Source organism: Somniosus microcephalus, chromosome 1 (assembly GCF_052327205.1).
Source record: "Somniosus microcephalus isolate GS21.2 chromosome 1, FLI_Smic_1.0, whole genome shotgun sequence".
Taxonomy (NCBI): Eukaryota; Metazoa; Chordata; class Chondrichthyes; order Squaliformes; family Somniosidae; genus Somniosus; species Somniosus microcephalus.
Genome location: NC_140987.1, coordinates 357,164,421 through 357,180,817, shown reverse-complemented (window position 1 = coordinate 357,180,817; position 16,397 = coordinate 357,164,421). Strand labels below are relative to the sequence as shown.

Genomic DNA, 16,397 nt, shown 5'->3' with positions numbered 1-16,397 from the left:
AGGCGCTATATAAATGAAAGTATATAAACTGCACACTTTTTATGCACTTTTTAGGGCAGTTATTGATTGTTACCTTCTTTTCGGAATTTGAGGCCCCTGTCCTGTCGGCCTGAACCTCTTCTGGGCCTGCTGTACTCTTCCCCATATGGTCCTTTGAGTTCCTTTCCTAATGGGTGTAATTTGCTGCAAATCCTACAAAGAACATTGGAAATCATATTTTTTTCATTATAAAATTTATCAAGCAAAAAAAAAGGGCCGATATGGTCGGCTGATTGGATTGCATTACCATATGAACGGTGGGTTTACGATTTAAAGGGCTCACTCCTTTAGCTGCTACAGTAGGTCTTCTTCCATCTGGTCTAGTTCTGGTATTTTTAGCCTGTGTCTGCCAACGTTGATTAGCCCCGCTGTACCCTTGTAATCCAAAGGTATTTCTCCTCGGTCTATTGGGTCCTAATTAAATTGACACAAACAAATAATCTGCTGAGCACAGTTGGCCACGTTTTAATAACCTTACTGAATTGTCATCTCTGCAATTCAGCATCGGGGTTAATAAGTTGAACTGTCTTAGAAAAGGATAGATTTTACAAGGCAGAGGTCCCTTGCCAGGAGCCTCACTGGACAGGAGCGCAGATCAGAGAATGTACCGCAAATGGTTTTTTGATTATTGAGGAGTCTCACAAACATGACACCATTTTGAGAGATTAATATCATGCACATATTTAGCAAATGCAACATGAGAATCAAAACTGCTGAGAATTAACAACATTTGCAATATTCACATTTAAAGTGTTTGGAGCTGGCATCGCTCAGTCAAATTAGTAGTACTTTAAAAAAAAATCATATTAAGGCGCATCCCTATTCATAAACCTAAGGCTCTGGTGTTTTTATTTTCCGTCTGTTCAATTTTCATACTTCCTCTTCATGACAACTTCCTATGAATATTTTTTTTAATGCTTTTTGTTTTTCCATTTTATTTACTTATTTTGTTTTACTGTCTTCCTCCTTTCTTCTATACCTTTCTTTTCAATCTATATTGCTTTAAAATTTCCTACCTTTGCATTACATTTCTGCACCCACAAATGTAGAAATTCCTCTGTGCACTATTTTAATGAATGGGTTAATGTATTCACGTTGAAATTTTTCTGTTAACTATTTTGAGAACTTAAACAAAATCAAAATTGTTCCAATTCTGGAGGACCGTTTCAGTTATTCTGTAGAATTATTCTGCCTATTGCACTGCTTCATTCATTCAACGGATGGTGAGGGAGTAGTCTGTTTGTTATAGTGAGATCATAAATATGCCCTTTATAAATGAGTTTGCAACTTTGCTTCAGCTAATGCAGAGAGGAAATCTTCCCCTCCCCTTTTACTGATAATACCAATGATCGCTAACCTACAGAAGAGATCAAATGTTAGCAGTGGGGTAACATAAATCTGGCAATAAAAATGCAAGGCTAGATATATTGTTCAGTTCCCAGGCTTGCAGTTGTATCATCACGTGCTGACGTATAATAGCATGGTTAGCTTTGATGAAGTTGAGGTCACCTTGTATATTTTGCTGCACTCCTCTTCCAAGCTGATTTTGTGGCTTACGAGGACCTAAATTCCATTTTCTTTTCTGTTGCACCCTTGTCCTACTCAATGCAGTTGTTGTAGAGCCGGTTTCCCTTTTATTGAGTTCAATAATGTCATCTGAAAAATGCACAAGTGTGTTTTAAAATAAAAATGACACGGTTTGCAAATATTACTGGATAACCTTGCTGCAGATAATTCAATTTTGTTTTCAGATATTTAAGAAATGCAAAATACAATATTTTCCCCTTACCTTGGTGTGCTAAAGGGAAAATGGATACTGATGCTGGCAACTAGGGCATCTTTGCCTCTTTGTGCCATGTGACATTGTCAGAAACACATTTCACAAAAGCATAGAATGTGTCAGATATAATGTAAGGCAAAGCTGGAATAATAAGCCTCAACTTCAACTTCTGAACACTGTCATACGATTCTAAGTCACGACCTCTCTATTGAAGTAATGGGAATTTTACATTTACCAGCTATTCTAATAGCCTTATTGAGAAAGATTGAAATATACAAATGCTGCTAAATTGGAGGCAATTTTAATGTGGAGGACTCTCAACCCACTGGGAATTTAATTAAGATTGCTTTTACACATTGCTGTTAGTGCTGTAGACGGCTACTGGAAAAGGTAAACATTTAGCCCAACTGTGTGGACACATTGGCTTAAAAGAGAACGCTATATAAATGAAAATAATATAACCCACATACATTCTCCCATTCAATCAAATGAGTTTACATCTCTACAGTACATCAAACAGTACACGTATAAGAAACAAAAGCAAAATACTACGAATGCTGGAAATCAAACAAAAACAGAAAATGGTGGAAACACTCAGCAGATGAGTCAGCTTTTGCAGTGACAGAAATAGAGATAATATTTCAGGTCAATGATATTTCATCAGAATAATGTTTTTAGTACACTTATAAATGTGCTTTCTCTGTCCAAATTAGGATGCTAACTTGTTTATGTCATTGAATCAGGGGAAAAATTCTCCACTGGCTGGGTCATACCTAGGACAAAGGTAGATAGTTGTGGTTTTTGGAGGCCAATTGTCTCAGCCCCAGGACATCATTGCAGGAGTTCCTCAGGGCAGTGTCCTAGGCCCAATCATCTTCAGCTCTTCATCAATGCCCTTCCCTCCATCAGAAGTGGGAATGTTCACTGATGATTGCACAGTATTCAGTTCCATTTGCATCTCCTCAGGTAAAGCAGTCTGTGCCCATATGCTGCAAGACCTGGACAACATCAAGGCTTGGGCTGATAAGTGGCAAGTAACATTCATGCCACACAAGTGCCAGGCAATGACCATCTCCAACAAGAGAGAGTCTAATCACCTCCTCTTGACATTCAATGGCATTATCATTGTTGAATCCCCCACCATCAACATCCTGGGGGTCACCATTGGCCAGAAACTTAACTGGTCAGCCACATAAATACTGTGGCTATAAGAGCAGGTTAGAAGCTGCATATTCTGTGGCAAGCGACGCCTTCTGACTCTCCAAGACCATTTTTTTATTCATTCACAGGATGTGGGCGTCACTGGCAAGGACATGATTTATTGCCCATCCCTAATTGCCCTTGCGAAGGTGGACGTGAGTCACCTTCTTGAACTGCTGCAGTCTGTGTAGTGAAGGTACTCCGACAGTGCTGTTAGGAAGGGAGTCCAGGGTTTTGACCCAGCGACGATGAAGGAATGGCGATGTATTTCCAAGTCAGGATGGTGTGTGACTTGGAGGTGGTGGTGTTGCCATGCGCCTGCTGCCCTTGTCCTTCTAGGTGGAAGAGGTCACGGGTTTGGGAGGTGCTGTTGAAGAAGCCTTGCGAGTTGCTGCAGTGCATCTTGTAGATGGTACACACTCCAGCCACAGTGCACCAGTGGTGGAGGGAGTGAATGTTTAAGGTGGTGAATTTGGTGCTAATCAAGCAGGCTGGATGGTGTCGAGCTTCTTGAGTGTTGTTGGAGCTGCACTCATCCAGGAAAATGTAGAGTATTCCATCACACTCCTTACTTGTGTTGGATGAGACGTTAAACTGAGGCCCCATCTGCTCTCTCAGATGGACATAAAAGGTCTGCTTGTCCAATATAAATTGTCAATGAACCAGATCTTTCTTATTCATAGATTCATAGAAGATAGGAGGAGTAGGCCATTCGGCCCTTCGAGCCTGCTACGCCATTCATTGAGATCATGGCTGATCATCCAATTTCAGTACCCTGTCCCTGCCTTCTCCCCATATCCCTTGATCCCTTTAGCCTCAAGAAATATATCCAACTCTTTCTTGAATATATTTAATGAACTGGCCTCCACCGCCCTCTGTGGCAGAGAATTCCACAGGTTCACCACTCTCTGGGTGAAGAAATTCCTCCTCATTTCAGTCCTCAATGGCTTACCCCTTATCCTTAGACTATGACCCCTGGTTCTGGACTCCCCGGCCATCAGAAACATCCTTCCTGCATCTAGTCTGTCCAGACCTGCCAGAATTTTATAGGTTTCGATGAGATCCCCTCTCAATCTTCTAAACTCCAGTGAGTATAAGCCCAATCGACACAATCTCTCCTCATACGTCATTCCTGCCATCCCAGGTATCAGCCTGGTGAATCTTCGCTGCATTCCCTCCATGGCAAGAACATCCTTCCTCAGGTAAGGTGACCAAAACTGCACACAATACTCAAGGTGCGGTCTCACCAAGGCCCTGTACAACTGTAGCAAGACATCCTTGTTCCTGTACTCGAACCCTCTTGCTACGAAGGTCAACATACCATTTGCCTTCTTAACCGCCTGCATGCTTACCTTCAGCGACTGGTGCACAATAACACCCAGGTCTCTTTGCACTTCCCCTTCTCTATTGCCATTCAAATAATAATCTGCCTTCCTGTTTTAACTTTAACATGAGCAAGATTGAAATAAATATATATATATATTTTTCCATTACTGATTTCCACCTCCACTCTTGCCTCATCCATACCATTGTCTTCTTAAAGCTTAAATTCGCTAATACTTTCTTTGCTGGACGAACAAACACTACCCCACACTTAATACAAAGTGTCAAAAAGTCTGTCACCTGCAACCCCATTCCATGTTATGTTCTGGTCCACATAGCACCCTGGCTTGCTGACGTCCATTGGCCCAGCATTCTCCGATGCCTCAAAATCATCCTCCTTGTTTACGTAACCTTCCATTACATCGTGCAACCTCCTGTAGCCTTTTGTGCCAGTTAACATCCGCTGCTCTACCAATGCTGGGCTCCTTTGTATCGCTTCCTCCTTCCATGGCATCCATGGTGGCAGAGCTCTCTTGGACTTACTCTCTGGAACTCACTCCCAAAACCCCTCTGCCTTGCTGCTTCTCTAACCACCATCTAACCCCTTTTCAAAATCTAATCTTCAACCGTGCCTTTGGTCACCTGCCCTCATTCTCTTACCACTCCTTGCTGACGATTCTTGCTTCTGTGAAGCAGTTGGAGATTTTGCTGCATTAAATGTGCTATATAAATCTAAGTTATGTGAAGAAAAATGTATCCTTCACAATAAAAGGATTGTAAATATCCTGATAATTCCTATCTGATCAATTCACTGCCTATATATGAAGAGACAGGTGCTAGAAGCCATTTCCCAAAACAACCGTTGATGTCAAGTTGCATGTGGTAGTTTGAGATTTTCATTAAAGTCTCTTCAGCTGTTATGAACATGTGCAAATCCGGCAGAAAACCAGCCTTTCACTTTTAACCAGATAACCTCTTGGATTTCGGGTTGAACTTTAAGACAGCGAGTTTAACAATACTAACAACTCTTTAAAAAGCAATAAAATGGGTGAAGGGACTATAAACAGCAACGCCATTGTTTCCAACTAATAATTAGTCATATTTATCTTACCAACGCCGACCTTCTGCCGCAGTATTTCTGATCACTGTATGTGACGCTACAAGTATTTAATATCATCGCTCCATATTTAGTACTGACTCCAACGAATTGGCTCGTTATGATCTCACACTACTCCTGCCACTTCACCCCTCCTCCCAGACCCCATTAAAAGTAAAAATTATCATCCAAATGAGTTTTTAGATTACATGCCCTATATTTTAGTGTATCTTTGTAACAGTCATCTACTCCCCTGAGTATTTTCATGTCAATAATTTTAGAAGAACGTACACACATGATTTTAGGAGAACGTATACTTGCCCAGAGACATGTCAATTTTTTCTGAACTTTTTTCTACTTCCATGGGAGCAGGTTCAGCCGCGAACTCGGCCATTTTCTCTTTTTAAAGTGGGTGCTAATGAATAATCCAAATAATAGTAAAGTGAAGGGTGCACTTCAAAGAGTTTGTCACTTGCCCAGAGTCAGCTGGTGCCCAAGAGCGCATGTGCGGAATGCTGTCTCTGCTGTGGTGCTGATAACGTGACCTGAAGTGTTGATAATGAAGAACCAGATTAAACCTCCAGGGACTGCAAAAGATTCATTCTTTGATTTCACTGCTTTCACCTTTGTAAATTTAAATGTGGGTTCCACGTGAGGGAAATGATTAATAAGATTCATTTTATCACATATAAAATATTATCTTCAGGACGAATTGATGTGTCAGATAACTTTTGCAATAACCACAAGCGATGTGAAAGCAATTTAAACCTATTCATTGTTAATACCCTGGCCAGTGAACATTATCAACCATTATGCAAATAAACGCACTTCCCCTCCAGTTGAGAGTTTGCTAGCCCCTGGTTGACTTGGAGTAAAATAGTTCGTGATGTCCATACTGTATGTAACTTTAATACACTAACGGCAGGATACTTTCAAATGTTCAGATGCACTTTTACCATTCAGGTATCTCACTTTTGTCTGTGTACCTTATATAAAATGTAACATAAACACTGCAGCTGGAAGCAGCTGATGTAATTTATGTTAAATGTATTTTCAAGTTAAATTAAGCTCTCAAGTGGTTAGAATCAACCGCATAATGGAGGTGCAGAACAGTAGTCAGATGAAGCATTTATCCAGATGATCTCAGGCAACCGAGGTTTAATTAAAAACCATTAGCAAACATTCACACGTTAACGACTGGAATCTCTTATCCTATGGGCTCTGCGTGAGCCAGTTTCAGGGAGCCAACATCAGCAAACTTAATTGGTAGCTTTACTGGACAATCCCTGGACTAGGAAAGAGTCAGAGGTTAACATCAAACGTCCTGTCCACAGAAGTAACACAAACTGTAAGTGAGATGGGGAGTGGTGGTCTGCTTATGGGAGCAATCAGTGACGCTTAACCAGGGAGAATTCTTTGGGCAGACTTAAAATTTCTATACATTGGTGTTACTAGCATTATTGTCTTCTAGTTCAGGATGATGTGCATTTTGTTGCTATGTTCAAACTTGGTCTATGTGATTTGCAACAACAACTTGCATTTATATGTAGTCGAACCTGTTATGTATTGTGTGTTCTCCTCCCACCTGTGGTGGCGCTGTCACAGGAGATAAATGGTTGGGTGTTCTCTGTTCAGTTTAGTTCTCTTTGTTCGGAACTTTACAGAACTTCCTTTCCTTCCAATAAAGCACTTCATGTTTGAATCTCTGAGTTTTGAGTCCTAAATTGAGTCTAGGTAGAAAGGTACCGACACAACAGTGGCAACGAGGAGCGGATGAATCTGCGTACGTTACGGGTGCAGTGAGTAAACAGAAAATTTAATTTGAAACGTGAGATGGCTAATATATTAGGAAACATCGGTGATTTTGATGAAAATGTGGAGCAATGGAGCGCATATACGGAACGTTTTGACTATTTTGTATTGGCGAATGCAGTGGCAAATGAAAATGTCGTGCCTACCTTTTTGAGTGTAATCGGGCCGAAGACATTCAATTTACTTCGCAGCCAGATAAGCCAGGAACTAAAGCATATAAGCAACTAGTGGAAATTCTTGGAGCACATTTTTCACCAAAACCTCTGGTTATTGCTGAGAGATTTAGATTTCACAAACGGAATCAAGAGGAGGGGGAATCGGTGACGATGTTTATTGCTGCTTTAAAAAGGTTGTTGGAACACTGCCAGTTCAAGGAGGTGCTGAATGACACCATTAGAGACAGACTTGTGTGTGGTCTGCAAAATGCAGCTACACCGAAGCGCCTTCTTACTGAGGACAACCTTACTCTTGAAAAGGCCATTGAAGTTAGTGTCTCCATGGAGATGGTGGAAAAGGAGGCTCGCCAGTTGAGTTCAACAGGGAAAGTTCACACGGTGTCGTCTGAGCCTAAAGGTGCGCGGAAGGGCACATGTTACCGTTGTGGGAAAACGGGCCATCACACTAATGACTGCTGGTGTATGGAGCTGGAATGCCAAAATTGTGGCAAAAAGGGTCACATTGAACGCACCTGTAGAGGTAAAAAAAGAACAGAGAGCTGGGAAGCATGGAAGCAAAATGTCTGTATTTGGACAAGAGAGGAAAGGGTGTTCATTCAGTGCAGTATGATGGAACAAGCAAAACAGAGGGGAGCGCCACCTCTGAGGAGGAAGAGGTGCACATACTGACGGTTGCAGGTGATTCAAATGGCTACTGGGTGTCACCACTGGTGGAGGGACAATCAGTGCGGATGGAGGTGGACACAGGCGCGGCTGTGTCCCTTGTTTCAGACACTGTCTACAACAAAATGCTAAAGCATCTTACCCTTCAGCCAACAAACATTGTGCTAAAGACGTATACCGGCGAACCTGTGGCCATGAGAGGCATCATTGAGGTGACAGTTAAATTGAACGGACAGACTGCAAAACTGCCACTATATGTGGTAAAGGGAAATTACCCATCGCTACTGGGACGTGCGTGGCTAGAGAAAATCACGCTGGACTGGCCTGCAGTCCACATGATGTCAAAAGGGGAGTCCGGTCTGACTGCAGTGTTAAACAAACATGCAGAACTCTTCAATGGGGAACTTAGGAGCATGAAAAAGATCAGCGTGAGACTGGACATTAAACCTGACAGCAAGCCGAAGTTTCACAAAGCCCGACCTGTACCCTATGCAATTAGGCCAAAAGTTGAGGCTAACTTGGAGGCCTTAGTCGAGAATGGAGTCCTGGAGCCTGTGAGCGTGAGCAAATGGGCCACACCCATTGTTCCTGTCCTGAAAAAGGATGGATCTGTTTGAATCTGCGGGGATTTTAAAGTGACTATTAACCCGGTGCTGTCTGCGGAACAGTACCCTCTTCCCCTCATTGAGGATCTTTTTACGGGCCTGGCCGGAGGGCAAAAGTTCAGCAAAATAGACTTATGCCAGGCTTCTCTACAAATGCATGTCGATGACAAATCAAAGGAGCTGCTGACAATTGTGACACACAAGGGGCTATACAGGTACTGCTGCCTTCCGTTTGGAATTACGTCGGCCCCTGTTCTATTACAAAGGGCAATGGATCAGATTTTGAGTGGACTGCCAGGAGTCCAGTGCTACCTGGGCGACATCCTTGTCACTGGGACAAAGGAGGAGGATCATCTTCTTCTGAACTTGGATGCGACACTACAACGACTGAAAGAGTACGGACTCAGAGTTCGTAAAGACAAATGTGAATTCTTTCAGTCTTCAGTTGAGTACCTGGGGCATGTGATTGACGCTACTGGCCTGCATAAGGCGCTGCCAAAGGTCAAGGCGATCGTGGAGGCCCCAGCACCCCAGAATGTGAGCCAGTTACGTTCATTTCTGGGGCTACTTAACTACTATGGGAAGTTTATTCCAGACTTAGCAACATTGCTGAAGCCGTTATATCAGTTGCTATGTCAAGGCAAAACATGGAAATGGACTGAACTGTGAAACGAAGCTTTCGCCCAAGCAAAGAAAGCATTGCTGAAATCGGAGGTCCTGACACACTTCGACCCAAAGCTGCCCATGCAGCTAGCATGTGATGCATCACCATATGGTGTGGGAGCAGTCATATCCCACATCATGCCTTCGGGTGAAGAGAAACCTATCGCCTTCGCATCACGCACCTTGAACAAGGCCGAGAGTAACTATGCGCAGATCGAGCGCGAGGCCTTGGGAATCGTTTTTGGAATTCGAAAATTTCATCAGTACCTGTTTGGGAGAAGGTTCACACTCCTGACGGACCACTGTCCATTGACTTCAATCTTCGGGCCCCACTCCGGAATTCCGTCTCTCGCTGCAAGCAGGATGCAAAGGTGGGCTTTACTGTTGTCAGGACACACATACGACATCAAATATCGCAAATCAGACTTGCACGGCAACGCAGACGGTCTCTCGAGGCTACCCTTGCCTGTTACTCCCCCAGAGCCTTGTCAGATAGACATCTTCTACTTTAGACAAGTGGAGGGAGCACCTGTCACTGCAGTTCAGGTGCGAAGGTACACCCGCAACGATCCAGTCCTGTCTGAGGTAATGGACGATGTCATTCGAGGGAGAGCGATAGGAGATTCTCCTAGTTTGAAACCTTATGTTTCAAAAAGAAATGAGCTCTCCGTCCAGGCAGGTTGTCTTCTTTGGGGACGCCGTGTCATCATTCCGCCACCTCTGAGGGAACCTATACTGCAACAACTTCATACAGGCCACAGTGGGATGGTTCGGATGAAGGAAATGGCAAGAAGCTACTTCTGGTGGCCAGGTCTCGATGGGAATATTGAGGAGAAAGCCAAAACATGTTCCCCATGTCAAAGGGTCTGGAATGTTCCACAGCTGGCAACCCTACACCCCTGGGATTGGCCTGCAGAAGTGTGGCAGCGAGTACATGTGGACTTCGCCGGTCCTTTCGAAGGGAAGATGTTTATGGTGGTTGTGGACGCTCATAGCAAGTGGCCGGAGGTCGCTGTGATGAGGTCTACCACGGCAGAGAAAACAATTGAGAAACTTGGTGAGATGTTCAGCCATTATGACTCACCAGAACAACTCGTAAGTGACAACGGTCCACAATTTGTATCACAGGAGTTTGCAACCTTCCTGCATGTGAATGGTGTCCAACACATCAGGTCTGCGCCCTATCATCCCTCTACTAACGGCCAGGCAGAAAGGTTTGTGCAAACTTTGAAGCACGCCTTGAAGGCATTGCAAGGTCAGGGCTCAATCCACCAACGTCTGAACAGCTTCCTGTTGTCCTACAGGAACGAGCCGCATGCCACAACCAAAACTTCCCCCGCTTCGCTCATGATGAAGAGGCAGTTGCGGACAAGTTTTGACTTGCTCAAACCTCCAAGGGCAGAACAGGTTGTCCATTGTCAACAACAAGCTCAATTTGAAAAGAGAGAGAAAAGAGCCAAGGAGAGACGGTTTCACCCTGGCGAGCACGTCCTAGCTCTCAACTACAGCACTGGACCAAAATGGGTTCCTGCTACGGTGATCGCGCAGACGGGCCCTGTGTCTTACACGGTTGAGACTGCTGAGGACGTCATCTGGAGAAGACCACACAAATCAACTGTTGCTTGGAGCAGAGACAGCCACAGAGGCTCCAACGGCTGGTTGGCCTGAACTGTTTCTGGATGATACCGCAAACCAGCATCCTTTGCCACCGTGCTCTTCTCCAACACAGGAAGTCAAAGAGACTGTTCCACCTGTGCAAACTCCTGACTTTCGACTGACACAGGCACCTTCTCCATCCAGGCCTGTGTCAATGCCTACTGCTGTGGAAGCCAGCGATGACTGCCGGTATCCTGTCAGAGAGCGGCGGCCTCCAAGACGCTTAGATCTGTTGGCTTAGTGACTTATCCACAACCCCAGGGTAAAGTCAGGGGTTGAGGCAGTCTACCTCTACCCTAGGTTCGTTGAGTGCATTGAAAGTAACTTACCTGTTGAGGAATAATGTGGACCTTCCATTTAAGAGGGGAGGAAATGTTATGTATTGTGTGTTCTCCTCCCACCTGTGGTGGCGCTGTCACAGGAGATAAATGGTTGGGTGTTCTCTGTTAAGTTTAGCTCTCTTTTTGTTCGGAACTTTCCAGAACTTCCTTTCCTTCCAATAAAGCACTTCATGTTTGAATCTGAGTTCTGAGTCCTAAATTGTGTCTAGGTAGAAAAGTACCGACACAACAGAACCTCTTAAAGCACTTCACAGGAGCGTTACCGAACAAAAATTTGACACTAAGCCACATAGAGATATTGGGACAAGTGGTCAATGAGGTAGGTCTTAAGGAGTGCCTTCAAGGAGGAGCGCGAGGTAGAAAGGCGGAGCGGTTTAGGGAGGGAATTTCAGAACTTTGGGCCTAGGCAGCTGAAAGCATAGCCACCAATGGAGGGGCAATGGAAATTGGGGACGTGCAAGAGGCCAGAATGGAGCAGTGCAGAGATCTCGGAGGTTTGTAGAGCTGGAGGAAGTTACAGAGATAGTGGGTGGTGAGGCCATGGAGGGATTTGAACACAAGGATGAGAATTTTAAATTTGAGGTGTTGCCAGACCAGGGCAGCCTGCACAGGGGTGATGGGTGAACGTAACTTGGTGTGAATTGGGATACAGACAGCAGAGGTTTGGATGCGATGAGGTTTATGGAGGGAGGAAGTGGGTGGCTGGCCACGAGAGCTTTGAAATAGTCTTTAATAATTTAGGTTTTTAGACGCCACCTCCAGATTTTGTAGCACTCTCATATATTTATTTGTATTTGGAACCGAATGTTAGATTACATCCCATTAGCATGGTCTTATTTATTCTATGAAAGTAGTTAGTTTTCATTTAAAGTGTCCATCTTTCCTATCTCTGAGCCCTCTGTCAGACTCATTGGGGTCGATTTTCCTTGACCCGTGGAGTCGGGATTGGAGGCATGCGGGGGGTTAAAGTCCCGAATTCAGGGGTCCTGACACCATCCCGTCCCCATGTAAGTTTCAAAGGAGGCAGGTCCCCGCCCCGCACTGGGACCTGCCTACCCAAGGTGGGAAGGGATTAGTGCCAATTAACTGCCTGTTAACAGGTAGTTAACAGGCAGTTTTTAGCCTAACCCCTATTTTGAAGGTTGAAGTGTGGGATTCCCGACGGCTCCAAACCACGCCAAGTTAGAGGAGTCGGGCCGTCTGGTTGAAGGACTTGGAGGGGTCGAGATGTCGGTGTTCAGGTGAGTGATCGGTGCATGAGTGCAAAGGTAAGTGTTTGGTGTGCCTAAAGTGTGTAAAGAAGTTTAAATTACCTGTACTTACCTTTTCAGCCTTCCTTCCTCTAGGTTTCAGGAGTCCATCATCTAACCGTCCCAGAAAGCAGAATGGCTGCGAACTGTCAAAAGTGACAGCCTGCAGCTTTCTCTGCCGGTGAGATTTCTAACTGAGTCTGCGTAGAAGGACTCAGGTTAGAAGTAAGACTGTCAGTATTTGACAGCTTCAAACAGCTGTGAAACACTGATATTTCATCTGTCAAAACGTCTTGACGGATGAAATTTCAGTCTGTGACGTCACCTGTTGCCGGGTGGCCCTTAATTGGCCTGCTGGGCGGGCTCTACAAGGTCAATCAAGTGAAAATCGCGTGGATTGGCCGCATCTCGATGGAGGCGGGACTACAACCCTGAAAGTTGTAGTCCCGCCTCCTTCCCGACTTCTGAATGAAAATCACCCCCATTGTTTGGGGATTTTTTTGTGTGCATTCCCTTGTTCAATCCTTGGGCTTTCTGCTGCCTTCACTCCCAAAAATTGAAAATGCAGCTCACAATGAGGCCTTCTACATTGGCAGGGAAGAACATGTTATGCAACCTCTTAAAAGGACAGCAGGTCTAGTGTCAAATATTGAAAAATCACAATTTTCTATTTGTGGAGTTGAACTGTGTTTGTAAATACAGAAATTTATCTCTAGTAGGTAATCTCTCCATCCCAGCATAAATGTTCCTAGGCTCCGAATTTGACCTAGAATGTTTGGCAGTGTTGCTCCTTTTGAGCTGAATAACATCAGCGGAAATGTGTAATCAAGAAGTGAAGGATGGTAGTAGTTGCTTTCCTGATCAATGATGCTCATTAAGCTTTGTTTCATAGCTGATACTGTCTCAGATGGTGGAAGAGCCATAAGGTGGCAGACATTTGAATTCATGCATTTAAGGGGAGGCTGGACAAGCATATGAGGGAGAAGGGAATAGAGGGTTGTGCTGATAGATTTAGATGAGGAAAGACGGGAGGGGGCACGAGTGGAGCATAAATGCCAGCATGGACTGGTTGGGCTGAATGGCCTGTTTCTGTGCAGTATATCCTGTGAATATGTGTCTACTACCCTAAATGCATATTTTTCAAGACAAGTAAACAAAAGTGCAGATATTCCCTTGGAGTCCTTGACAGAACTTGGTAAATGATAATGGCCCAGATTTTGTGTTGGGAATAGCAGTGAGGCTAACAGCGCTCACCATTATTATGGAGGAAATAGGACAGCACCTTCCGGAGTACGCACATGTGCAGTTAAACACGAAAATCCAGAAGTTGCGGTCCAAGTTACCCTACTCCTTTACAGGCTGCACTATAACAGTACCTCGCCCAATAGACTCGGCATTGAAATCAATGTAAGGGTGTGAACTTGCGGTACTTTCTCACTAGTTACCCACTAAATATGGAAGAAAAAGGTGGGTTGGTGCATTCAGGTGTAAGTGAATTTTTAACAATGCGATCAGTCATAATTATTATACAACAACCTCTCTGACTCTGAAAATTTAATTTTACAAGTGTGGAGTCTCATTCCCTCAGAATTTAATTAGTGTTGGAGATTTAAAAAAAAAATACAAATTTTTTAAAACTTTTTCCGTCTGTCTTTTATCTCGCTCTCTTAATCCCAGCTTTCTTTCTTTCCTAATCTTTATTTTACTTTCTGTACATGATTTAAATCTAATTTATAATTCCAGGTTTATATTTCCTGGGTTAGACTCTATGGCCGCGATTTTGCCGGTGCTCAGAGGGCTGGTTTGGAGGCGGGTCACGTGGTAAAATTGCAAATATTGATGGCGGGTTCAGATCTCGCCATCAACCCGCCTCTCTGCAACTTTCCCAAAGGCGGCCTCCCAGACTCCTGATCGGTCCCGCCACCAAGCAGCGGGATAGGCCCTTAAAGGCAGTTAACTGCCTGGATAATGCTATTTTGTCAGCGGTTTTAGATTTTGCCACTTTTTCAGCGTGTTCCATGCTGTTTCCAAACCATGCCAGCTGATTGTGGCAGGTTCACAAGTGGCTGCCTTCTTCACAGCTGCAGCTCCAGCATAAAAACGGAGCTCTCAACAAGGCTCAGTTGCAGATGGCAGAACTTTGTTTTTTCAGGTCTTGGAAAACTTTTTGCAGGTCTACTGATCTTGGAAGTGGTGAAGTTGAGATCCAATCTCCACTGTGACCTCCTGGGAAAATCCTCTCCCCACATTGACTGAGCGCTTCCTCAACGGAGATATCCACCAGCAGCATGGGAACCATTTATTTCCTTTCATCCTGGTCCTCGGATTCAGAGAAAGAGCAGCCGCGGCAGCAGCAGAACCAGGCACAACAGCAGGAGCGCCAGCCTCCTGCTCAGCCACCTGATGCTGCACAGGGCAGAAGGCGTCAGCGCAGGGCTGCACGTCGCCACAGGAGATGCCCCCAACACAGGGTTTACAGGCCGAGGGTGACCTTCCTCGACATGACTCAGCAGCAGTGCCAAAGGAGGTTGAGACTTTCGCGAGAGGTAGTCAGTGACATCTGCACAATGCTGCACCAACACCTGGTGCCCAGAAGAACGGGTGGACACTCCATACAGTGGCTGTCAAAGTCCCCACCGCCCTCAATTTTTTTGCTTCAGGGTCCTTCCAGGGATCAACCGCAGACATAAGCGGCATCTCCCAGTCGGCCGCGCACACTTGCATCACGCAGGTAACCAATGCCCTCTTTGCAAAGGCGCACAATTGCATCCACTTCTCCACGGATGAAGCAATTGTAATCGTGCGTGCAGTTGGCTTTGCAAATATGGCAGGCTTGCCAAGGGTGCAGGGTGTCATAGACTGCACACATGTGGCCCTTAGGGCACCGCATCACAACCCAGCTGTTTTTGTCAACTGCAAGAGCTTCCACTCCCTTAATGTACAGCTGGTGTGTAACCACAGGCAGGACATTTTGCATGTTTGCGCGAAGTACCCTAGCAGTTGTTATAACTTGTTCATCCTGCGGCAGTCTAGTGTGCCTCCACTCTTCAATCCGCCAACACAACTTTCCAGATGGCTACTTGGAGATGAGGGCTATCCCCTGAAGACGTGGCTGATGATGCTGTTGAGTGCTACAATGCCAGCCACATTTCGACCAGAACCATCAGCTTGCTGAAGATGCGATTCAGATGCCTTGAGAGATCAGGTGGAGCCTTACAGTACTCAGCAGCCAGGGTCTCCAGAATCATCGTGGTCTGCTGTGCACTGCACAACATCGCACAGCTTCGTGGCTTGCAGCTGCCTGAGAAACAAGTGGTTCAGCACATAGCCTCCTCAGATGAGGAGGAGGAGGATGAAGACCACCTTGCGGAGGCGGATGAGCCAGCTGCAGCAGCACGCGAGCACATTGCTGCAAGGGATGCACTAATCTTTGCCAGATTCGCTTAGGTAGATAAATCAAACACATGTGGCTGGCACCTTCTTATCACACCACAGACAATGGACAAGAACCTGTGGGTTCCTATCACACTGACCACCATCATTACAAATGCAAGTTGTCCTGACCCCTCAATGTGCAACTTCCATTTCCTAGATCACATAGGCCAGAACTTAAATTGTTTGCCATCACTTCTGTTTAATCAATGCACAAAAGGATGACAATGGCAAAAATGAAAGACAACAGAACAGAACACCCAAGTGACTACCCTTGTGACTAATTGTGCTTTATCTTCCTCTTATGTGTGCTTCTACATGGTGCTTCTCCTGTGGCTTCAGCAGATGTGGAGGCACCTTG

At 44.9% G+C, this 16,397-nt stretch overlaps 1 protein-coding gene across 2 annotated transcripts in view; it reads right to left on the bottom strand.

Annotated features, from left to right (window-relative positions):
- The window catches only part of LOC147124990 (UAP56-interacting factor-like), a 78,912-nt gene extending 72,887 nt beyond the window's left edge, over positions 1-6,025 (bottom strand). Inside the window, exons 1-4 of one of the 2 annotated variants that reach the window (XM_085995758.1) lie at positions 5,760-6,025; positions 1,549-1,695; positions 287-453; positions 74-192 (exon numbers count right to left, since the gene is read on the bottom strand). In XM_085995758.1, coding sequence (XP_085851884.1) covers positions 74-192; positions 287-453; positions 1,549-1,695; positions 5,760-5,832 — 506 coding nt within the window. In that variant the 5' untranslated portion in view covers positions 5,833-6,025. The remainder of the gene's footprint in view (positions 1-73; positions 193-286; positions 454-1,548; positions 1,696-5,759) is intronic. The other variant, XM_085995768.1, reaches the window with a different exon arrangement.
- Between the last annotated feature and the right edge of the window lie 10,372 nt (positions 6,026-16,397).